General features: G+C 40.0%; 1 protein-coding gene across 2 annotated transcripts in view; it reads right to left on the reverse strand.

The window, feature by feature from the left end:
• mrvi1 (murine retrovirus integration site 1 homolog) overlaps nt 1-25,622 on the reverse strand; it is a 75,874-nt gene extending 50,252 nt beyond the window's left edge. The window contains exons 1-3 of one of the 2 annotated variants that reach the window (XM_072913360.1): nt 25,372-25,622; nt 21,212-21,347; nt 9,570-9,598 (exon numbers count right to left, since the gene is read on the reverse strand). In XM_072913360.1, the coding sequence (XP_072769461.1) occupies nt 9,570-9,598; nt 21,212-21,347; nt 25,372-25,563 (357 nt within the window). In that variant the 5' untranslated portion in view covers nt 25,564-25,622. Of the gene's footprint in view, nt 1-4,173; nt 4,303-9,569; nt 9,599-21,211; nt 21,348-25,371 lie in introns of those variants that run through there. The other variant, XM_061963995.2, reaches the window with a different exon arrangement.
• Between the last annotated feature and the right edge of the window lie 378 nt (nt 25,623-26,000).

Below are 26,000 nucleotides of genomic sequence, written 5' to 3' on the forward strand. Positions count from 1 at the left end.
CCACTTCCTGGGAAACTTATCAAGGAGCTTTTTGTATTATTAGGTCCATCAGTGCTAAATATTATAAACCTATCACTTTCCTCCAGCACTGTTCCCCTAGCATTCAAAAAAGCGGTTATTCATCCTCTGCTCAAAAGACCTAACCTCGATCCTGACCTCATAGTAAACTACCTACCGGTGCCCCACCTTCCCTTTATTTCGAAAATCCTCGAAAAAATTGTTGCACAGCAGCTAAATGAACACTTAGTGTCTAACAATCTCTGTGAACCTTTTCAATCCGGTTTCAGGGCAAATCACTCTACGGAGACACCCCTCGCAAAAATGACTAATGATCTATTGCTAACGATGGATTCTGATGCGTCATCTATGTTGCTGCTTCTTGATCTTAGCGCTGCTTTCGATACCGTCGATCATAATATTTTATTAGAGCGTATCAAAACACGTATTGGTATGTCAGACTTAGCCTTGTCTTGGTTTAACTCTTATCTTACTGACAGGATGCAGTGCGTCTCACATAACAATGTGACCTCGGACTATGTTAATGTAACGTGTGGAGTTCCCCAGGGTTCGGTTCTTAGCCCTGCACTTTTTAGTATTAACATGCAGTGCGCTAGGCGACATCATACGCAAATAAGCTGTTAGCTTTCATTGTTATGCTGATGACACCCAACTCCACATGCCCCTAAAGCTGACCAACACGCCGGATTGTAGTCAGCTGGAGGCAAGTCTTAATGAAATTAAACAATGGATGTCCGCTAATTTTTTGCAACTCAACACCAAGAAAACGGAAATGCCGATTATCGGTCCTGCTAGACACCGACATCTATTTAATAATACCACCTAAACATTTGACAACCAAACAATTACACAAGGCGACTCGGTAAAGAATCTGGGTATTATCTTCGACCCAACTCTCTCGTTTGAGTCACACATTAAGAATGTTACTAAAACGGCCTGCTTTCATCTCCGTAATATCGCTAAAATTCGTTCCATTTTGTCCACTAGCAATGCTGAGATCATTATTCATGCGTTCGTTACGTCTCGTCTCGATTACTGTAACATTTTATTTTTGGGTCTCCTTATGTCTAGCATTAAAAGATTACAGTTGGTACAAAATGCGGCTGCTAGACTTTTGACAAGAACAAGAAAGTTTGATCATATTACGCCTATACTGGCTCACCTGCACTGGCTTCCTGTGCACTTAAGATGCGACTTTAAGGTTTTACTACTTACGTATAAAATACTACACGGTCTAGCTCCAGCCTATCTTGCTGATTGTATTGTACCATATGTCCCGGCAAGAAATCTGCGTTCAAAGAACTCCGGCTTATTAGTGATTCCCAGAGCCCAAAAAAAGTCTGCGGGCTATAGAGCGTTTTCTATTCGGGCTCCAGTACTATGGAATGCCCTCCCGGTAACAGTTAGAGATACTACCTCAGTAGAAGCATTTAAGTCCCATCTTAAAACTCATTTGTATACTCTAGCCTTTAAATAGAACCTCTTTTTAGACCAGTTGATCTGCCGTTTCTTTTCTTTTCTCCTCTGCCCCCCTCTCCCTTGTGGAGAGGGAGTTACACAGGTCCGGTGGCCATGGATGAAGTGCTGGCTGTCCAGAGTCGGGACCCGGGGTGGACCGCTCGCCTGTGCATCAGTTGGGGACATCTCTGCGCTGCTCCGCTCGGGATGGTTTCCTGCTGGCCCCACTATGGACTGGACTCTCACTATTATGTTGGATCCACTATGGACTGGACTTTCACTGATATGTTGGATCCACTATGGACTGGACTTTCACAATATTATGTCAGACCCACTCGACATCCATTGCTTTCGGTCTCCCTTACGGGGGGGGGGGGGGGGGGGGTACCCACATATGCGGTCCTCTCCAAGGTTTCTCATAGTCATTCACATCGACGTCCCACTGGGGTGAATTTTTCCTTGCCCTTATGTGGGCTCTGTACCGAGGATGTCGTTGTGGCTTGTGCAGCCCTTTGAGACACTTGTGATTTAGGGCTATATAAATAAACATTGATTGATTGATTGATTTAAATACTAGACACAATAGGCCTGGTTTATTAACCTCCAAATACCTTACGCTCAACAGGGTGTGCAATCTACAAAATAATGTGTACTATTAGTGGCCGTGTTGCGCATGATCTACCAAGACTTTGTGTGCAATTGAAAAGTGGTGCAGACAGCCTTATTTAAATGAGGATTTTGTGCGTACTAAGCGGGGCTTTCACCACAGTTTCACCATACTCATTTACAGCACATTCATGTTATCATGCTCCTTCCTTTGGCGTTTTGCTATGTTTTCAAACAAGCAGGAGACATCTACCACTTTTTATGGGCATTTGAGCAGCAGTCGTGCAGTGCATCGACACTGACACCACTTTTTTTTTGCCGCTAAAAGTTCATGGGAGGGAGATTGCAGTTATTTCCTCAAAACGCAAAAAATGCACATTTCAAGAAGTTTTTATCACATAGGATTTATGTTAGTAGTATGTATTCTTTTGTTTTGTAATTTAGTTGTTATTGACGTCTAGCATCAGACATTCACATCCATTACATCATATTTGCATGCGTCATACATCTTTGCCCTAAATTTCAAAATATGTTTTTGTTTTAAATCCAAACGATGCCAAACAAACCCAAAAATTACAATAAAAAAAAACAAAAACAAATGACTATAATAATAAATGAATACACAATAATGAACAAATAAATTATAACGAGATAATACATAAATAAATAGATACAAAAACTAAACAGGTAATATGTATTCTATGTGAAAAAAACAAACGCCCATTAAAATTATTACATGACGCCAAAATGCATCAATTGAATTTGTTTCAATCAGCCCCTTAAGTCATCTTGCCGTTATGACATTATGTTTCTGAATAGATGATATGTCAAGTATTCTTTATTTCTGACCGTCCAAATATGTTTAAACACACACATAGGAAGAAGGATTATGTGTACATGGTGTGTCTTTGCAGCACCAGCACTCCTCTCTCAGAGTCGTGTGTGGCACTGCATGTGTCAGTTTGTGCGTCCTTTTTAAATGTGCCAAATAAAATGTAAAATAGTGCTCCCAAAACGGTGATGAGTGTTGATGAATCACATTTAGCGTGCTGTATAATTTATTTGCATTTTCGCCTCTCATTCTTATGGGTGTTTTGACGATCAGCATATATTTTGCATATTAATGAGGATATTAATGCAAACCTTTAGTAAATCAGGCCCTTTGTTTGCTGAACACTCAACATTGTACATCACCACAAACACAGCATCTACACCATGAAGCATAGTGCTGTGGGCTATGATGCTCAGAGGGAGATTTATTTTCCAGCAAAACAGCGATTCCAAGCATACAGCAAAATCTCCACAGAATTGGTCCAAAGACAAGAAGGTAAATCCTCTTCAGTGGCTAAATCAAAGTCAAGATCCCAATCCAATGGAGAACATTTTGCACGGTCCTGTATATTATAAAATGATTAGTTTTTCTTACAAGTCAAGGTTTTTTATATCTGGCCACATCATTTCTTACTGTGCATTGAAATCAGGGTTTGTTTGTGGTGTGCAATACAATATAGACCCCAGCCAGCGCTGCAGAAGTCTCCATGCTGCAGATGTGACTGTGGGAGCGAGATAAATATTTGCTGAGCCTTAAATTACTCTGATTATTTCCTGTGGGACAAGAGGACGGGACAGGAATAACATTTGTGCGCGCACACAGAACCCAGGTAGTCTTGTTCTTGTTGTCTTGGTCTTTTACAATACACAGTGCTTCTGACAAGCACTGAAGGGTGACGTGGGGACCGTCATCACCCTTGCTCCCCTCATGTTACATAAGACCAAACAAGCTTGAGTCAAGCCTGGTCCCACAGAGGAAGTACTCTGCTAGTGAACCGCAAAGTGCGATAACGAGGCAACTTGGTGAGAAGGACTGAACAAAGATGTGCAGTCAGTAAATCTGCTGACTTTCAGCTGCATCAGTAGATTATCACACTTGAAAACTTGCAGAAAAACACTTACTTGTGCAAACACACCACATCGGTTACAAGCCGCGCAGGAGACACTTTAAACAATGATTCTGATGCATTAAGACCAAGGACAACCCTAAGTAAGCTGTAGCCGTCCATCATGACCTGTAGAGTCAGCGTGGACCATTACCTGCGTCCAGCTCCGGTTCCCGCGCTCCGCTCACACCGACTGTCACCACACTCTGCCTTTTCTCAGAATATGTCTCCAGCTTCTTCGTCTCCACTTCCTTCTCCCATCCCCTCTGTTGCCTGTCTTTTTTCAGCAGCAGCAGCAGCCTCTCTTTGACTCCTGGGAGCTTTGACCATTTAAGGAGAAGGGCTGTATGCCTCTCTGAGCTGCTTCAGTGTGAGGGTGAGTGCAGTGTGTGTGTGAGACTAGTTAGTCAGTTAGTTCTCCACCAGTAAAGAGGAAACCGCATATCCCCCTCGAACCTGTTAGAACCCACCCTGTGTGGGAAATATGCACATTTTAAACACTAACAATAACGTTTTTAAGGGTTTAAAAAAAAAAAAAAAAGACTTACTATTATTTCTAATGCTCATGAGTAAGGTTGGTATTGTTTACATTTTAATTGATACTGTACCAATTCTGGTACCTGGACATCGATACCAATACAACTGTACCAAATTTCGGTACTTTTCTATGTGTTCAAATGTGTTAATAAAAGTTATTTGTTTAAAAAATATATATGCACTTTTATTTGTATTTTTTTATTTAAACTTTTTGTATGTTGTGGGGGGAGGGGCGGGGGGCGTGGTCTGCGGGTGTGTGAGGACCGGCCTCGAAGACAGCGGCAGGTGAGTAGATTGCCCAGCTGGGGAATGTTATCTAATCACCTGTCGCCCTTATTAGCAGCAGCCGGAACGAGACACGTGGTGGGAGTTGGGAGTTGGGAGTTGGAGCAGAGCGAGACACATGCAGGAGAGCGGAGCGAGACACACACACAGAGCCAGGAAGCATAGACAGGCCGGACTGAAAAGTCCTAGAATATATATTGCTGAAAAGCAGCCGAGATTGGTGTGTGGCAATAAAAGACTTTGTTCAAACCTGACTACTGGGCTCCCAGAAGATCTGTCGGCACCAGGAGAACCCACCATAGAGAGAGACTTCCACATATGTATTTATACATCTTTATCATAAAAACATTTTATTATTAAAATAATTTGTTTATACTGCACTGTTAGGTCTAGTTGTCATATTGTTTCTTACATGTCTATGTCTCATTTGCAAGTATTGTACTGTATTCCAAGAAATTAGATGGCAGTAGAGCATTGATCAGGGGTCTGCAACCTGCGGCTCTGGAGCCACATGTGGCTCTTCTGCCTCCTTATTGTGGCTCCTCCAGATTGTTTTTGATTCCAAAGTGAGAAAAGTTATCATTTTTAAAAAGAGTTCTATAATTTCCGCCTGTATGTCTGTGAGCCCACAAATGTACAGAGGCTTAGTTCTGAGATACCAAGGAAGGCAAGTAAAAGGGACTGGAAGCCTGTGTGTTCAGTTGTGAAGAGTGAATTATATTTATATAGCGCTTTTCTCTAGTGACTCAAAGCGCTTTACATAGTGAAACCCATTATCTAAGTTACATTTAAACCAGTCTGGGTTGCACTGGGAACAGTTGGGTAAAGCGTCTTACCCAAGGACTCAACGGCTGTGGCTAAGATGACGGAAGAAAGGATCAAACCTGGAACCCTCAAGTTGCTAGCACGGCCGCTCTACCATCCGAGCCACGCCACAACGAGAAAATTGTCTCTTTAGAGGTTGCAGGTGTTGCACACTCGAGAAGTGTGCAACCCCTTGGGTAAGCTAACCATGAGTACTTGCCAAATAAGAATAATTTCATAGGGAAAAAGTGAGTTTAATTTCACCTGCACAGATTGTTTTTTTCCTGTAAAATTAAAAGAATATATATTAGCTGTGTTACGTTTTGCGGCTCTATTCCATTTTTCTTTAGTGGAAGAGACAGCAAATGTTTTTTGAGATAGTAAAGGTTGCAGAGCCTTCGAAGAGACTATGATGTGATACTTTAGCCAAAAAGTAACATTTGCCATTAAGTAGAATGTCTGAGTCTTGTCTTTTGTTGAGCCCTACAAAGTGTTTATACTGAAAATATTGTATTTATTACAAACCAGCTCTTTGATTGTAACGTGCATCTCGGTTGTAGATTTGATCACCAAATTTGGAGGTGTTGAAATCGCCATGTAAAATCGCTAATGCTAATCGGTAGCATTTGTATGGTAAATCCAATGTAAATTAGCTTTTAGCTAGCGCATTCTGAAAAGTGGAGCCTTGCTGTACTTTTGAGAGCCTTTTTCTTGCTTTGTTGGTATGGAAAATTGTAACATTACCCACTGTAGAGGCAGTCCGGCTCAGTCCACTCTGAGTGCTTGACTGCTTGTTTCACAACCAAGTGTTTGAGCTGGCACTGTTGGATTTAACGTGAATTGATACCTGGTAATACAGACGGACTTTGGTCAGTACCTATAAAAGTAGCGAATTCAATACCCATCACTAGTCATGAGGGGGAGTACAGTGTTAAAATGTGTAATCTGGAGCAATCACGCCAATCGGAATATTCTGACCCGATCACTCACGCTTGGATCAAAACTTTCTTCTGATCGAGACGAGCGGTTATGCCGGATTGGATGTATTGCATGTAAACACTTCCTCCGAAATTTGGGTCGAAATTGTCCTTACTGCGCATGTCTGTGACATCAGCTATACTTAGGTTGTGGAGGGTGGACTAAATGTATTAGTCTCTGAATGAAGCGATTGTCTTGCTGCTGTATCCCCTCCCTTCAACATGTACAGAAGTAGCGTTATATACTGTTGAGTTTTTTGCTCTAAAACGAGACTAGCAAAAACAAAAGTATGTTCTGTAGTGTCATGTGTCGATGTGACTATAAAAGGAGGGAACCAGATGTCATCTTAACGAGCTGTTTTATCCAAGACCACACAGCTACTCCAAGTGCTAACTGCTAGCCTTGGCACATACACAGAATGTGCAACATGAAGACGCGCCTTGATAACATCACGCCTGTGACTACAGAAACTACCGCAACCCGTACATATCACAACATGGAGGGCACAGAACAGCTCCATTTAAAAAAAAAAAGGTAAAACAAAAGAAGCGAACTGTAGGAAAATAAATAACGCGACAACGTCGGACAAGTAGAAATGCACAGAGCCATGTTTGTTTACATCGGGAGTCACTGCTTCTTCGTCTTCCTCATTCCGTTTATGGTATGTGCTGCGCATGTATTCCGATTGAAGGTGTGATGCATGAACACACACGTCATAATCGAATAATTATTTTCAGGGTAGATTTATACAGTAACATTCAAATCCGAATTATGATCAGATTAAATAAATGTTGCCCATGTAGACATAGCTAACATTATTGCAATTCTGTACATCGTGGGTGTCAAACTCTGGCCCGCGGGCCAAATTTGGCCCGCCGTGTAATTTCAGTTGGCCCTTGAGGCAATATCAAACTAACACCAGAGCTGGCCCGCCGATTACATACAGCGGCGGTGCGCATTCACCGCTAATTCTCATACTTGCCAAAACCTCCCGGGAGACTCCCAAATTTCAGCGCCCCTCCCGAAAATCGTTACGTCCCCTTTTAGTCCAGTCCAACGAGTGCTGGCCCAGTCATATAATATGTGTGGCTTGATCTTCAGCGATACAGGTTACACTGAGGGTGGCCGTATACAAAACTTAAACACTGTTAGAAATATGCGCCACACTGTGAATCCACACCAAACAAGAATGACAAACACATTTCGGGAGAACATCCGCACCGTAACACAACATAAACACAACAGAACAAATACCCAGAACCCTTTGCAGCACTAACTCTTCCGGGACACTACAAGGTGTGTGTGTGGGGGGGGGGGGGGGGTGTATTTTGTAGCGTCCCGGAAGAGTTAGTGCTGCAAAGGGTTCTGGGTATTTGTTCTGTTGTGTTTATGTTGTGTTACGGTGCGGATGTTCTCCCAAAATGTGTTTGTCATTCTTGTTTGGTGTGGATTCACAGTGTGGCGTATATTTCTAACAATGTTAAAGTTGCTTATACGGCCACTCTGTGTAAACTGTATCGCTGTTGATCAAGTATGCATGGATTCGCGTACGTGTGCGTACAGAAGCCGCTCATATCTTGTGACTGGGCCGGCACATTGTTAGAAGGGATGAAAAGCGGACGTGACGACAGCTCGTAGAGGACGTTAAAAGTAGTGCCTGTAAGGCACGCCCCCAAGACTGTGGAATACGAGATATAATGACTGATGAATACCTTCGTTCGATAATAAAGGTTGCCTCAGCTCAAAGCCTGAGCCCCGACATTAATGAACTAGCATCCAAGAAAATATGCCAGGTATCTGGCTTGGGCACATCAGATTAGATCAGTGTGTTGCAAACTGAGCAGTTTAAAGTCCCGAATGGTTGGTTTATTCTTTTTTTTTTTTTTAGTTTATTAGCCTGTGGAAAAAGTTAATGTTGATATTTACCTCAGAAGGCTGCAAATAGAAAAGAGGCATTCGAACTTTATTTGAATTGTATTTGATATGCCATTGATATTTTTTTATTATTATTATTTGAAACTCGATTTTGCATGTCACTATAAAGTTATATAAGCCTTGCTTTTTCAATATTTAATGCAACACTTGTTTGGGTCCCTATCAAAAAGGTTAATTTGTTCAACCTTAGCCCGCGGCTTTGTTCAGTTTAAAATTTTGGCCCACTCTGTATTTGAGTTTGACACCCCTGCTGTACATGATCTAGTTTTTGGTCTTACAAAAAGTCCAGTATTGTTTAGGATGAAAAAGTGAATATCTTCTGTGATAGATTGTAAATCATTATCTTTCCGGAGCATCAGGTTTTTTTTACCCTTTAGGGGACCAAAGGCAGACTTTTTTTTTTTCTTTTCAGTAAATGTTGCTGTATTGTGACAGAATTTTTGTTCTGTCACTCCATTATACATGTTCTTTTACCTAGAGAGTTTTTTCCATGTTAAATTTATAGATGTCAATGTCCAATTGTCTTCAAATTCCAATTGTATGATACACTGGAAGTTTTTTGTCCATACTCCAAACCCAAACAGTTCAAAGGGCGTAAAAACATTTTTGGATTTATTATTTCTTTTTTTTTCACTTTTTTTGCTCAAATCTTTCAATCAATTCTAGCCCTTAACAAAAATAAATGTTTTTTTTAACCTTTTGGAGGCCTTTTAATCACAGTATGTCACAGATGTCAACTCAAAAAGCCTTTGAAAGAATCAAAATTAAAAAAAAATTAAAAAAACGTTTGATATTTTTGTTTAGGACTGAAGTTCATTGAGAATGTCTACACTCTTCAAAAACAAAATGACTTTTATGTTTAGATAATCAAAATTAAAATTCCCCTGTGGGTTAGGAACTGCATTCGAATAAGATTAACTTATCTCTACTTGGTATTATGGAAAGAAAGTGTACCGTGCAAAAAAACCAGAAGCTGTAGATATTCCACAAAAGAGAAGGTACGTGTCTTACCTCGTTGCAGTTGTCTTGCTCTTTGTCACCTGTTGGTGCCAAACAGAAGGAAAACAGTTAATTTGCATGTTACAGGAAGTCATATGCAATGCAAATGTAACGAGACAACAGAGGGAGAGATCACTTTGACCAAACATGGAACTGACATAAAGAAATGAACTGGAAATAGTTTTTTGTCACTACAGGTGTGGGCAGAGAGAAGCTGGTCTTCTGTGACTCCTGTTTCAGGAGATACGGTTACCCTCCCTCATCATCTTCATCACTAGGGCAACAATAACCTGGCAACCAAGTCCAGAATCATTATCGAGTCATCTGTTCGGGTTAGTAATGCAAGGGAATAAAAGCACTATAGTCATTTTTCAAAGGAAGGATGTGACGACTAGAGACCTTTATTTGTACAAATAATATACAGTACATTATTTATTTGAGTGAGCTTTTAATCATGGTTCCTACCAATATAAGTTGTAGACACACCTGACAAGTTACAATAGCAAGACGAGACAAGATTTAGACCCATAAGTCATTTTTGTGACGAACAAGCATTACACTGATTAAAATGTGAGCTATTGTTAATGCACGTGGTTCTCAAATGGGGGCACTAAGACCCTGCTAGTAATACTTGAAACAGACGAGATAAAAACAATGAAAAAAATCTAAAAAAGTAAGTATTTGATCCAATGCTGATTTTGCATTTGCATAGATATGAACAGTGCAGACATTTTATATTAGATTTATTGCAGCTGAGAAGAGACATGATTGAAAAAGGTAGATTCAACAATATTAAGGTTTTTATAATAATAATATTAATAATGGATTGGATTAATATAGCGCTTTTTTATACACTAGACACTCAAAGCCCGCACAGAGAAGTGAGAATCCATCATTCATTCACTCCACATTCACACTGAATGGGTGGTAGGGTACATTTGTAGCCACAGCTGCCCTGGGGTACACTCTTAGAAATAAAAGTGCTAAGTAGAACCATATAAGGTTCTTCGGCTCATCCTCATAGGAGAACCCTTTTTGGCTCCAGGTAGAACCTTTTTATAAAGGTTCCACCTGGAACCCTTATGGAGGGTTCTACCTAGAACTGTGTGTGTAAGGTTCCACCCAGAACCCCCCATGAGAGGTTCTACAAAGAACCCACGCAGGGAGTTCCACTAAGAACCCTTTCATGTTTCAAGGGTTTCATCTAGAACCCACACAGGGAGTTCCACTAAGAACCCTTTCGTATTTCAAGGGTTTCATCTAGAACCCACACAGGGAGTTCCACTAAGAACCCTTTTGTATTTCAAGACTTTCATCTAGAACCCACGCAGGGAGTTCCACTAAGAACCCTTTCGTATTTCAAGGGTTTCATCTAGAACCCACACAGGGAGTTCCACTAAGAACCCTTTCGTTTGTCAAGGGTTTCATCTAGAACCCACGCAGGGAGTTCCACTAAGAACCCTTTCATGTTTCAAGGGTTTCATCTAGAACCCACACAGGGAGTTCCACAAAGAACTCTTTCATGTTTCAAGGGTTTCATCTAGACCTGACACAGGGGGTTCTAAAAACATCCCTTTTCAAAGGTTTTCACCGATAACCGTCTTGTCTTCTGAGGGTTCTATAAAGAACCATATTGTATTCTACAGATCAGTTTAGTTCATATTATATTGTGGTCATTTATCATGTTGACATTGAACAAACATTCAAAACATTTTAATGAGAAAAACATTTATTTAAAGATAGGCACCATTATTGGCAAATGTTATCAGGAAGTATGTCCCTTGTGACACAGGATCTTACCCATGCTTTCAACAATCCCTGAAGAACTCTTTCTTCCAAAAACGGTTCTCTGGATCAAAATAGTTCTTACTGGAACCCTTAGTGTTAGTGAGAACCCTTTTAAAACCAATTATTCAGAAAAGGGGTTTTAAAGGGTTCTCTGGATCAAAATGGTTCTTACTGGAACCATTAGCGTTACCAAGAACCCTTGAAAAACCCTTTCTTCGGGAAAGGGTTTTTCAGAAGCAAATGGTTCCAGCTAGAACCTCAGCCCTTGTTGAAGAACCCTTTTAGAACCCTTATTTCTAAGAGTGTAGACTGACGGAAGCGTGGCTGCCAGTTTGCGCCTACGGCCCCTCTGATCCCCACCAGACATTCATACACCAGTGTGAGCGACACTGGGAGTAAGGGTGAAGTGTCTTGCCCAAGGACACAACTGCAGTGACTTTGAAGGCGGGGATCGAATCTGGAACTCTCATGTTGCTGGCAGGGAAACGCTACCCACCGCGCCACGCCGTCCCCTATTTTTAATGAATTTGTACGGCAGTAACTCAATTTGAAAGCTAAACTGGTATTGTGACGGCACCCTTGTCTCCCATTGAAATTAATTTAAATAAATGTATATGTCCCCCACCCCCTTGCCCAAAAGCTTTTAACATTAACCATCCATCCATTTTCTGTGCCTTTTAAAAATAAAAACAACTTTTACAGAATAAATAGTGTGTAATACTAACAACAGTAGTTTTATAAAGTAAATGTAATCATGTACAACATTCTGTGGTATCTTCGTCCAGCTGCTTCTCCGTCAAACACACCATCAGCAGCTCTGTGTGTCTGCAGTTTAGATATTTTTTATATATAGTCATTCTGCTTCAGTATGGTGCAGACATTGCCAAGTTGGTGACACGTTCAGTCATGATTTGATGATTTATTTCTATAATTCAATGAATATCATCCGCTTCTTCTTCTCAGCACTGTCCTTCACACTAACGTTCTTTCTTTTCATGGTTGGAAAAACAAAGTTATGTCTATCTCTAGCTATAAGCCAATGCTAGCCAGTAAAACCAGATGTGTTTGTCGGATCTTACATGGTTCACTGTGGTATTTGCTACACCAACTAATGACTGAGATGCTTGTCACTCTAAATGTTGCTTGCAACTTAAAGCATAACAATTAGCAAAAAGCAATTATCTCAAAACACTTTTAAGTTGGGACACTCTTGAAATGAGGTACCAGTGTATTTGCATCTAAGAACATCACTTTATTATAATCCCATTAGAGGACCTTTTAATTTGATAATTATTTTATCTGCACAAAGCTGTTTTTCGCAAAGAAATGTATTTTTTTTATATGTACTTTTATTCCCAGATGTTTCAAACAAAATCACTACCGACAAGCACTAAATAAATCAGAAGGCGTGACAATACTGTAGTTGTTCTTTGCAACAACAGTATTGTTTCTAATGAGTATTTATTTAATTTTTTCATAAATGGATGAATATGTTTGCCTGAGCTGATTACAATATTACATATAAATACTAATGTGTACAATGTAATATTATATATGTATATATGAAAATATACTGTTTATATGCAGTGTTGGGACTAACGCGTTACTAAGTAACGCGTTACTGTAACGCCGTTAGTTTCGGCGGTAACTGGTAATCTAACGCGTTATTTTTTTATATCCAGTAACTCAGTTACCGTTACTACATGATGCGTTACTGCGTTATTTTACGTTATTTTTTAATGTAGTATCGGCTAGAAACAGAAGAAGTGTCGTCCTTCTGTCTCACAAGGAAAATAAAAGGCGTGCTTTCCTCGACCGAGGAGCGGAGCGCAGGGGAGACGTTCCTCCAGGGCCTATGTACTCCGGGGCTAACACCCTTCACTTTACCCGGCAGTGGGTCTTTACAGCTCCGGACTCGAGGGTGAATGACGAGGCCGGCGGTTTGTTGCAATTTTGTGACTTTAATGGTGTCTTGCACGCAGCCATCCACCAAGCTAGAGCACCTGTTGCGCTCCCTCACCTCTCTCGCCCACTCACTCACTGACGTCACTCACCTCACATGCTGTCATTTCTTAAAGGGCCACACACACACACACACACACACACGCTACTCTCATAACAACTAAAAGACATCATGGCGAAGCCAGAAGTCGAGTTACATGGAGACATTGTCACTACTTTTCTTTTGTCGAGCACAAAGAAAATAACATTTTAGTTAAATGTAAGTTGTGTCTTGGATCAAAGATCCCATTTACTTAAAGTTAAAGTGACAATGATTGTCACACACACACTAGGTGTGGTGAAATTATTCTCTGCATTTGACCCATCACCCTTGATCACCCCCTGGGAGGTGAGGGGAGCAGTGAGTAGCAACAGTGACCGCACCCGGGAATACTGCCCAAAACAGCAATTCAAATCTGCTGAAACAGCTACATAAATGTAAATGGGTTATACTTGTATAGCTTTTCTACCTTTTTCAGGAACTCAAAGCGCTTTGACACTATTTCCACATTCACCCATTCACACACACATTCACATACTGATGGCGGGAGCTGCCATGCAAGGCACTAACCAGGACCCATCAGGAGCAAGGTTGAAGTGTCTTGCTCAAGGACACAACGGACGTGACTAGGATGGTAGAAGGTGGGGATTGAACCAGTAACCCTCAGATTGCTGGCACGGCCACTCTCCCAACTTCGCCACGCCACATAAGCAACATGCTTTGACGAAGCTAGTAAAGAGAGACACAGACTCCAATGCCACTTCACCTCCACCTAAGGATTTTAACGGAGGGACTGCTAGCCAGGACAACATTGATAGAGCCATTGCAGCGTATGTGCTAGAAGACATGCAGGCTATTTCTACAGTGGAGTCACCCGTTTTCTGGCAGCTAAATAGCATGATACCGGCATCAAACAACAAATGGCACAGAAAACATGTTCCAAGTACCTGGACAGTGAGTACATAAACATGGAAAGCGAGCTAAAGAAAACACTCCAAACTCTGCCTCTGCTCATCATTGAAGGTACACACTGTCAATTCTCTTATATACTATTTCATTCTAGACTTCTAGAGTGTTTGATTATCACATCACTCTAAATGTATAGACTATAAAGTTCACAAACATAAAGAGGGATGCTAGTGGGCCAGGCCAATCTTTCATTTTCTCTAAACTAAAACTGGGGAAATGTGTAGAGTCTTCTGGGCTTCACTACAGTGTTGATCTCCTGAATACATGATTTTATTTCACAATTCCTTGAGAGAGAAAAAATGCCTGATTAGGCTTTGTGTATGTCATGTGTGCCTTCCTTGGGTGAAGCCAGCTTTACAGCTATGTTGTTATTATGCGGTTTGTTACTTATGTATGTTATGTTGCAGCTATTTAAAATAGTTTTGTCAATTTGTTGTGGACTGAAATAAATTGGCCCTTTGAAACATATCTTTGTCTTTGTGTGTTGTATGTAGACCACATTGCTTAGCAGAGTTCAGTGATGCAAATGCATGTCAAGTTGATCAACACATTGTATTATTCTCCAGTGCAATAACAGTACTGAAACGAAGGCTAAAAGGGCATTAATGGGAGCCTTAAAAAAAAGGAGAAAAAAATAAGTAACTAAATAGTTACTTTTCACAGTAACGCATTACTTTTTGGTGTAAGTAACTGAGTTAGTAACTGAGTTACTTTTGAAGTAAAGTAACTAGTAACTGTAACTAGTTACTGGTTTTCAGTAACTAACCCAACACTGTTTATATGTATATATATATATAATTTATACATATATAGTATACATACAAACACACATATATATATATATATATATATATATATATATATATATATATATATATATATATATATATATATATATATATACATACACATATATATATATATATATATATATATATATATATATATATATATATATATATATATATATATATATATATATACACACATAGATATATATATATATATATATATATACACATATATATATATATATATATATATATATATATATATATATATATATATATATATATATACACACATAGATATATATATATATATATATATATATATATATATATATATATATATATATATATGTATATATATATGTGTGTGTGTTTGTATATATACTATATATGTATAAATTATATATATATACATATAAACAGTATATTTTCATATATACATATATAATATTACATTGTACACATTAGTATTTATATGTAATATTATAATCAGCTCAGGCAAACATTTTCCTCACCTGCCATCATGGAAAGAAAAAAAATGTAAAAAGAAAAAAAATTAATTAAATTGTTATATGTATCCAGTGATTATACTATAACGTTATTTTCCATTTAACTTCACCAGTTTTAGATTATTTTTATTCAAAATCGCTGAATTTTCACATTTGCCGTTCAAATACTAAGAAGAGACGGTGCGGTGATCAGCAGCCACTGCGTTGTGCCTCAACATAGATTGCACAATGACTCAGCTAACTGCTGGCCTGCTGTGCAGTGAGACCGTATTGCTATATGAACTATATTATACATTTCCATAGTTTAGTTAGCTGAGGTATATAATGTGCAGTGTATTTTGTCAACAACTGTATGTGTGTAACGTATTTCTTGTGCTGAGCAATCATAAAACTGCTGCGAAGACACACTGTGTGAGGCTCGCAGTAATCTCGCCTCCTGGTGCCGGTTAATGCACCCCCGCGCAGAATGCACCCCCCGACGGGAGCGCCACACCAACCAAAGCCCACACCCAAACCCTCCACGTGCAAGACCGAATCCACCCAAAAAAAGTCACTTAACAAGAAGAACAAAAAGTGCAAAAACAACAATGGTCGCGCCGGAGGAGCCGTGAACGACTGCAGGGACACAACATTAGGTACACCTGCAGACTGCAGCACGGATTTCATATTTCATTCATTCACAACTCCTCCAGCACGAACACCACTGTTCCCGCACTTATAAGTAAAGGTAAGACCATAATAACGTTTTTTTTTATTAAATGTGCTTTTTTGTGTGCTATAGTTTGTATGTGTAAAGTTAAACTTAAGTTAAAGTAGCAATGATTGTCACACACACTAGGTGTGGTGAAATTTGTTCTCTGCATTTGACCCATCCCCTTGATCACCCCCTGGGAGGTGAGGGGAGCAGTGGGCAGCAGCGGCGCCGCACCCGGGAATAATTTTTGGTTATTTAACCCTCAATTCCAACCCTAGATGCTGAGTGCCAAGTAGGGAAGAATGCTGGTGTGAGCTTTTAAACAAAACCCGTTAACTGCTGCCAATCAAATGGTGAATAAGATACTCTTTAGGGTTCATATGTTTGTAAATCTGACTGTGATGAAGTCAGTGCCTCACCAGCCATGAACCTCACCGCATGTCACTAATACACATTTATATGCATATATACACACATGTATACATCCATTTTCTACCGCTTGTCCCTTTTGGGGTCGCGGGGGGTCGCTGGAGCCTATATATATTCACATATATACACATGTATATACATATATACACATGTATATACATATATACACACACATGTATACATATATTCACATATATACATATATACACCTTTATATACATATATATACCAGGACTAATCAACTGGCGGCACGCAAGCCAAATCCGGCCCGCCAAAGCTTTTCATTTGGCCTACCGAACATCACCCAAATAGGCTTGATGAAACCATTACAGGCCTACTGAAACCCACTACTACCGACCACGCAGTCTGATAGTTTGTATATCAATGATGAAATCTTAACATTGCAACACATGCCAATACGGGTTAGCTTACTAAAGTGCAGTTTTAAATTTCGCGCAAAATATCCTGCTGAAAACGTCTCGGTATGATGACGTCAGCGCGTGACGTCACGGATAGTAGAGGACATTTTGGGACAGCATGGTGGCCAGCTATTAAGTCGTCTGTTTTCATCGCAAAATTCCACAGTATTCTGGACATCCGTGTTGGTGAATCTTTTGCAATTTGTTCAATGAACAATGGAGACAGCAAAGAAGAAAGCTGTCGGTGGGAAGCGGTGTATTGCGGCAGGTGTTGTGCCGGATAACGCACCCCCGCCGTAGAATGCACCCCCTGACTGTTGTGCCGGATAACACAGCCGGTGTTTCATTGTTTACATTCCCGGAAGATGACAGTCAAGCTTTACCATTGGCCTGTGGAGAACTGGGACAACAGAGACTCTTACCAGGAGGACTTTGAGTTGGATAAGCAAACGCGGTACCGTGAGTACGCATGCAGCTGCGGCTTCCAAACATTTGATCGCTTGCCCATACGTGCGTGCCGCTATGTGCATGTCACGTACGTAACTTTGGGGACTTTTGGGAAATATATGTGCTGTATGAACTTTGGGGAGGTGAACGGTACTTTGGGCTGTGGGATTGAGTGTTGTGCAGGTGTTTGAGTTGTATTGGCGGGTTATATGGACGGGAGGGGGGAGGTGTTTGTTATGCGGTATTCATTTGTGGCATATTAAATATAAGCCTGGTTGTGTTGTGGCTAATAGAGTATATATATGTCTTGTGTTTATTTACTGTTTTAGTCATTCCCAGCTGAATATCAGGTCCCACCCGCCTCTCACAGCATCTTCCCTATCTGAATCGCTCCCACTGCCCTCTAGTCCTTCACTCTCACTTTCCTCATCCACAAATCTTTCATCCTCGCTCAAATTAATGGGGAAATCGTCGCTTTCTCGGTTCGAATCGCTCTCGCTGCTGGTGGCCATGATTGTAAACAATGTGCAGATGTGAGGAGCTCCACAACCTGTGACGTCACGCGCATATCGTCTGCTACTTCCAGTACAGGCAAGGCTTTTTTATCAGCAACCAAAAGTTGCGAACTTTATCGTCGATGTTCTCTACTAAATCCTTTCAGCAAAAATATGGCAATATCGCGAAATGATCAAGTATGACACATAGAATGGACCTGCTATCCCCGTTTAAATAAGAAAATCGCATTTCAGTAGGCCTTTAACACTAGGGTTGATGATGTATGCAGTACTCCCACCACCCTGCAGGGGACAACAGCGAGGCATATGTGTCACATGAAGCAGCAGTGGGGTAAGTAGAAGAAGGCAACTCACTCAACCCTGGGAAAAAAATCTAAAGAAATAGCAAAAATCGGACTTTTAACAACGACTGGACAACAAAGTATGAATGTTCTACCCCGAGCAAGTGCTCAAGTCATTATTTTCTGGCGGACTTTGTAAGCGACAGACAAATTGATCCAGACAAGCAATGGTAGGAATCGCAGCATGTAAGCTTCATCACCAAACTTGGTCAAGCATTTGTAAATAAATATAATTTGTGCATAAATATATTTAATTTGTTTAGTATTGAAATTGCTGAATTCGTGATGTCTTTTGTATTCGTGGTCGTGTTGTTTTTTGTCTGACAGTAACGTTCAAACCTCTTTTAATACATGCAGTGCTAAATTTGACCAGTGGAGGGCGACAAAGGAAACAGTGATGAGTCATTATGTTGAATAGCCCTGATATATACATATTTACACGCACACGCAAACACAAACACACACACACACACACACACACACACACACATACATATATATATATATATATATATATATATATATATATATATATATATATATATATATATATATATATATATTGATATATATATATATATATATTGATATATATATTGATATATATATATATATATATATATATATATATATATATCCAAGCAACCCCCCCGTACCAAAAAGCCCTTGATGAAAGCGGATACAATTTCACCCTCACCTATGAACCCACGCCAGGAAACCAGCCAAAAAAGAACAGAAAACGAAACGACATCATCTGGTACAACCCCCCATACAGCAAAAACGTCTCAACTAACATTGGACACAAATTCCTCAATCTGATTGACAAACACTTTCCCAAAGACAACACCCTAAGAAAAGTATTCAACAAGAACAACATTAAATTGAGCTACAGCTGCATGAACAATATACGACAAATCATCTCAAACCACAACAAAACAATTGCAAATGAGCCGTCGACCCCCGGACAGAGCGACTCCAAATCCAACAAAGGCTGTAATTGTCGAAAGAAACCTGATTGCCCTCTCAACGGGGGGTGCTTACAAACATCAGTTGTCTACCAATCTAAGGTAATACGCAAGGACATTAACACATCCGACACATATGTAGGATTAACCGAGGGAGAATTCAAAACCAGATGGAACAATCACAAGGCTTCTTTCAGAAACCAAAACCTGCGGAACGCCACAGAACTCAGCAAACACATTTGGGACCTCAAAGACAATAATGTTGAATATTCAATAACATGGCAAATTATTGCATCCAGCACACCTTACAATAGTGGTAATAAAAGATGCAACCTATGCTTGAAAGAGAAACTGTTTATTATTTACCGTCCAGACCTGTCATCCCTCAACAAGCACAGCGAAATTGTAACAGCATGCCGCCACAGACGGAAACACCTCCTAGGCAACACATGAGCCAATCACCACGCCCCTACGCCAGCCTGTACCCACCCACTCTGTGCCCTATATAAACCATGGTATGTGAATGCTCCCATTAAAATCTCCTGATGAGTGAGGGAACCCCCCCTCATGAAACAGGCCTGTAGAGATGAAATAGTCTTGTGATTTTTTTTCCCACACATACATATATATATATATATATATATATATATATATATATATATATATATATATCCATCCATTTTCTACCGAATATATATATATATATATATATATATATATATATATATATATATATATATATATATATATATATATATATATATATATATATATATAGGGCAGTACGGTGGTAGAGGGGTTAGTGCGTCTGCCTCACAATAAGAAGGTTGTGGGTTCGATCCTGCGCTCTGGATCTTTCTGTCTGGAGTTTGCATGTTCTCCCCGTGACTGCGTGGGTTCCCTCCTTCCTCCCACCTCCAAAGACATGCACCTGGAGATAGGTTGATTGGCAACACTAAATGGTCCCTAGTGTGTGAATGTGAGTGTGAATGTTGTCTGTCTATCTGTGTTGGCCCAGTGATGAGGTGGCGACTTGTCCAGGGTGCACCCCGCCTTCCGCCCGAATGCAGCTGAGATAGGCTCCAGCACCCCCCGTGACCCCGGATGGAACAAGCGGTAGAAAATGGATGGATGGATATATAAATATATATATAATATTCTGGTTTTAGGGGATTTTACTTTGAGAACAATACGTCAATACGTTCAAGAGAAGACATGTCATAAGAATAAAAAAGCTTCTGTAGTATATTTATAAATATGTTAGTGTACATTCCTAAGTGTTTTTGTATTGCTGTATCATGATAGTTTAGTAGAACCATGTACAAAAATATACAGGCATCATTTGAAAGTGGTTTGTTTTGTATCCCACCAGCAGAAACTCAGAGACCTGACCGTGTAACTCTAGTTTTATTTCAATTCATTCATTTGTGTAACCCAAAAATGTCAACTTTTTCCACTTACAGTGCAGTACACTTGTGTCAAATTTAACAAAATACAAGGTTCAGAATAACTAAATATAGTTGACCCTCCCCATGGGTTAGTGTATGTTGACGTTAGAAAAACAAATGAAACCTCCTCTAATTTGATACACAGGCATTAATAGATATGATTAACATGTACAGTAAGTACAGTCCCTCAGAGATTATTCTCACTGCCTACTCCAAGGTGACAGCTGTATGTGTGCAATTTGAATAACTGTCTGTCGTATCTATTTTCATTATAGAAAAGGAAAACAGTTAAATTATTGTGTGTTCGCAGATGTATAATCGGATGCAACCATCATACCATTCATTGGAAGCTGTGGAGGCTCACTGGCTTCCAGGATTACAGGAGCCGGAGGTGGAGGACTTCCCATTAGTTCTTTATCCTGTGACACACACTCAATTGAAGGGTCTGCATCTGCCAGAAGCTCAGGACAGGGCTGCCTCAGAAAAGTGGACAGGGAAGATGGTATTTACTTTTACACATTACCTTTTTAATAAAACTGTATGTCAAATTATACAACTGGATTTATCACCAAAATATTTTTTTCACCAATTTTTTGCAAGAGTGTTGTTTATTTTACCCCATTTTTGATTGACCCAAATCAGGTCAAGCTGGGTATATTTTCGCATACATTGCTGTAAAGTATCGGAAGTAATTACGACGGACATTGGATGGTATACCGTATGAAATAAATAATGTGGTAGTATTAGTTTTGGACATGCTTAAGAATTTACATCAAGAAACACCACGTGGTCACATTTGCATAATCTACTGCCATTCATGTCTGAAAAGGAGTAGGAAGAAGCAAAGCTTATTTAAACCAACCCATTCTCCATTTCTATCACTGATAATTCATTCACATCACATATTTTACACTATATGGCACTGCGTTACAATATTTTGCAATTTTAAAGTTTGTTTAGTCTGAGCGTTTAAAAGGGAACTGCACTTTTTTGGGAATTTTGCCCAACATCCACAATCCTTATGTGAGACAAGAACACACGTCTTTTGCTTTTCTGTGTGTCCTTAATAATTACATGCTGCTAATACGAGGCAACTAACAATGCAGGTAATAGAATTCATCGCATAAAAAGCTCTCTAAAGAAATATCCAAAAACTGCCAACAATATCCCATTTTCAAACCCCGTTTCCATATGAGTTGGGAAATTGTGTTAGATGTAAATATAAACGGAATACAATGATTTGCAAATCGCTTTCAACCCATATTCAATTGGATGCACTACAAAGACAAGATATTTGATGTTCAAACTTATAAACTTTTTTTTTTTTTTGCAAATAATAATTAACTTAGAATTTCATGGCTGCAACATGTGCCAAAGTAGTTGGGAAAGGGCATGTTCACCACTGTATTACATGGCCTTTCCTTTTAACAACACTCAGTAAACGTTTGGGAACTGAGGAGACACATTTTTTAAGCTTCTCAGGTGGAATTCTTTCCCATTCTTGCTTGATGTACAGCTTAAGTTGTTCAACAGTCCGGGGGTCTCCGTTGTGGTATTTTAGGCTTCATAATGCGCCACACATTTTCAATGGGAGACAGGTCTGGACTACAGGCAGGCCAGTCTAGTACCCACACTCTTTTACTATGAAGCCACGTTGATTTAACACGTGGCTTGGCATTGTCTTGCTGAATAAGCAGGGGCGTCCATGGTAACGTTACTTGAATGGCAACATATGTTGCTCCAAAACCTGTATGTACCTTTCAGCATTAATGGCGCCTTCACAGGTGTGTAAATTACCTATGTCTTGGGCACTAATACACCCCCATTCCATCACAGATGCTGGCTTTTCAACTTTGCGCCTATAAGTATCCGGGTGGTTATTTTCCTCTTTGGTCCGGAGGACACGACGTCCACAGTTTCCCAAAAAAATGTGAAATGTGGACTCGTCAGACCACAGAACACTTTTCCACTTTGTATCAGTCCATCTTAGATGAGCTCAGGCCCAGCGAAGCTGACGGCGTTTCTGGGTGTTGTTGATAAACGGTTTTCGCCTTGCATAGGAGAGTTTTAACTTGCACTTACAGATGTAGCGACCAACTGTAGTTACTGACAGTAGGTTTCTGAAGTGTTCCTAAGCCCAAGTGGTGATATCCTTTACACACTGATGTCGCTTGTTGATACAGTACAGCCTGAGGGATCGAATGTCACGGGCTTAGCTGCTTACATGCAGTGATTTATCCAGATTCTCCGAACCCTTTGATGATATTACGGACCGTGGATGGTGAAATCCCTAAATTCCTTGCAATAGCTGGTTGAGAAAGGTTTTTCTTAAACTGTTCAACAATTTGCTCACGCATTTTATGACAAAGTGGTGACCCTCGCCCCATCCTTGTTTGTGAATGACTGAGCATTTCATGGAATCTACCTTTATACCCAATCATGGCACCCACCTGTTCCCAATTTGCCTGTTCACCTGTGGTATGTTCCAAATAAGTGTTTGATGAGCATTCCTCAACTTTATCAGTATTTATTGCCACCTTTCCCAACTTAGTTGTCACGTGTTGCTGGCATGAAATTCGAAAGTTAATGATTATTTGCAAAAAAAAAAAAAAAATGTTTATCAGTTTGAACATCAAATATGTATTCTTTGTAGCATATTCAACTGAATATGGGTTGAAAATGATTTGCAAATCATTGTATTCCGTTTATATTTACATCTAACACAATTTCCCAACTCATATGGAAACGGGGTTTGTACATGCCGTGACCTGCATATTAACCAAGTTATAAGAACAAACACTGAGGATCTACTTTTCTGGCATCTACTAGCAACTATCTAGCTTGAGCTGCTAACAATGTTAGTTGCAACCTGCTATAAAATAAATAAGGAGAAAATTCAGCTGCTTCTGCTGCTGCTATATTGCCTTTGAGTTAGAAAAAGTTAATGCTTGGTTATCAATCATACATCTCACCTGTGTAGTGCAGTAGAAGGGAAGTTGGTCAGCTTTGCAAAGCCACACACTACCAACTTGATACTAACGGCTCTCAACAAATGAAACAAAGCATAAGACCACCGCAACATTGCAAGGAAGCATTTTTTATTTGAGAAGTGAGAAACGCTCTTGAGAAATTAATGTACACTGGAAAGGCTTAAATTGACCAAAATGCTGAAAATATGACATGTTATCATGAATATGCCTGATCTGTGTCTGCCTCCATTAAATACATACTAAAACATGTATATAAAACGTTGTAGGAGATATGTGGATGTTTTTTAGAGGGATTTATCGACAGAATGTATTGTACACCCATTATCTGCATTGTTAGCTGTTTTTTACTACAAACCCCATTTCCATATGAGTTGGGAAATTGTGTTAGATGTAAATATAAACGGAATACAATGATTTGCAAATCCCTTTCAACCCATATTCAATTGAATGCACTACAAAAACAAGATATTTGATGTTCAAACTCATAAACTTTATTTTTTTTTGCAAATAATAATTAACTTAGAATTTCATGGCTGCAACACGTGCCAAAGTAGTTGGGAAAGGGCATGTTCACCACTGTGTTACATCACCTTTTCTTTTAACAACACTCAATAAACGATTGGAAACTGAGGAAACTAATTGTTGAAGCTTTTAAAGTGGAATTCTTTCCCATTCTTGTTTTATGTAGAGCTTCAGTCGTTCAACAGTCCGGGGTCTCCGCTGTTGTATTTTACGCTTCATAATGCGCCACACATTTTCGATGGGAGACAGGTCTGGACTGCAGACGGGCCAGGAAAGTACCCGCACTCATTTTTTACGAAGCCACGCTGTTGTAACACGTGCTGAATGTGGCTTGGCATTGTCTTGCTGAAATAAGCAGGGGCGAAAAAAGATGGCGCTTAGATGGCAGCATATGTTGTTTCAAAACCTGTATGTACCTTTCAGCATTAATGGTGCCTTCACAGATGTGTAAGTTACCCATGCCTTGGGCACTAATGCACCCCCATACCATCACAGATGCTGGCTTTTGAACTTTGCGTCGATAACAGTTGTTTTATTTAATTTATATTTACATCTAACACTTTTTCCCAACTCATATGTAAACGGGGTTTGTATTTAGAATTAATAGTCCTTTAGGATTGTGGATGATGGGCACAATTCCTAAAAAAGTGAGGTTCCCCTTAAATTGTCTCTATTTTCTAAATGCAAGAGAAATGACTATTACAGAATAAATGGCAGTGGATAGATAGCTTACACAAGAAAAACAATGACAATATATAGCTTATCCAATGTTTGCAAACTAAAACTGCATTTTTTTCTTCTTTTTGTTTGAAAAGGCCTACTCCTTTTAGCTTAATGTTTGCTTATTTATTTATGTATTTATTGTCATGTTTGGCATTGAAATGGTCATGTCGGAGCCAAAAGACAGACTTTTCTAGGTTTGTAAAATCCCATTGCATTCTTATGTTTCTACTGTAAACAAAAGTAGGTCTCCCCACAGACTAACCTGAGTTACAGTTGTTTCCATGATGTGAGTCTGCAGCATATTCAGCTGCTTGTCAGTATCGGCTGCTCGTCTTAGAGCTGCCTCCACCTTCTCCGCGATGCTCTCCATCCTCGCCCTCACCTGGCTCACTCTCTGCTCGTTCTCTTTCACCAGTTTGGCCGACCCCATGGCGCTGTTGACCATGGCCTCCATTCTTTGGAGGGACACTAACAGTCCGTCTGCAGTTAGTCCAAGTTTTGATTGTTGCTGCTTTGAGGCTTCTCCACCTGAGATGTGAACAAAGTCTGTGGCCACTGCTGCATCCCTCTGCTCCCTCACACACTTTCCACCAGCTGTGTTTGCATCCTCTCTCTCAGTGTTGGTTTCCTTGTCAACTAATACAGCTCTGCTGCTGCTGCTTTTTTGCTCAGCCAGACATGTCTGTGCAGATTGAAGAGACTCTTGCAGGTGACAGACCTGCTCCCTCATATCAGAGATGGTCTGCTCCGCCTGATGGAGTCGAGACCTCTCGACGAGCTCCTGAATGGGTTTGCTTTCACCAGTCCGGGCTTTAGCTCCGTCGACACTAAGGGCCTTCCACCACTTCACAATGGCCACCTTCTTGGATTGTGGTACCGGAGTCTGGTTTC

Source organism: Nerophis lumbriciformis, linkage group LG06 (assembly GCF_033978685.3).
Source record: "Nerophis lumbriciformis linkage group LG06, RoL_Nlum_v2.1, whole genome shotgun sequence".
NCBI classification, from domain to species: domain Eukaryota; kingdom Metazoa; phylum Chordata; class Actinopteri; order Syngnathiformes; family Syngnathidae; genus Nerophis; species Nerophis lumbriciformis.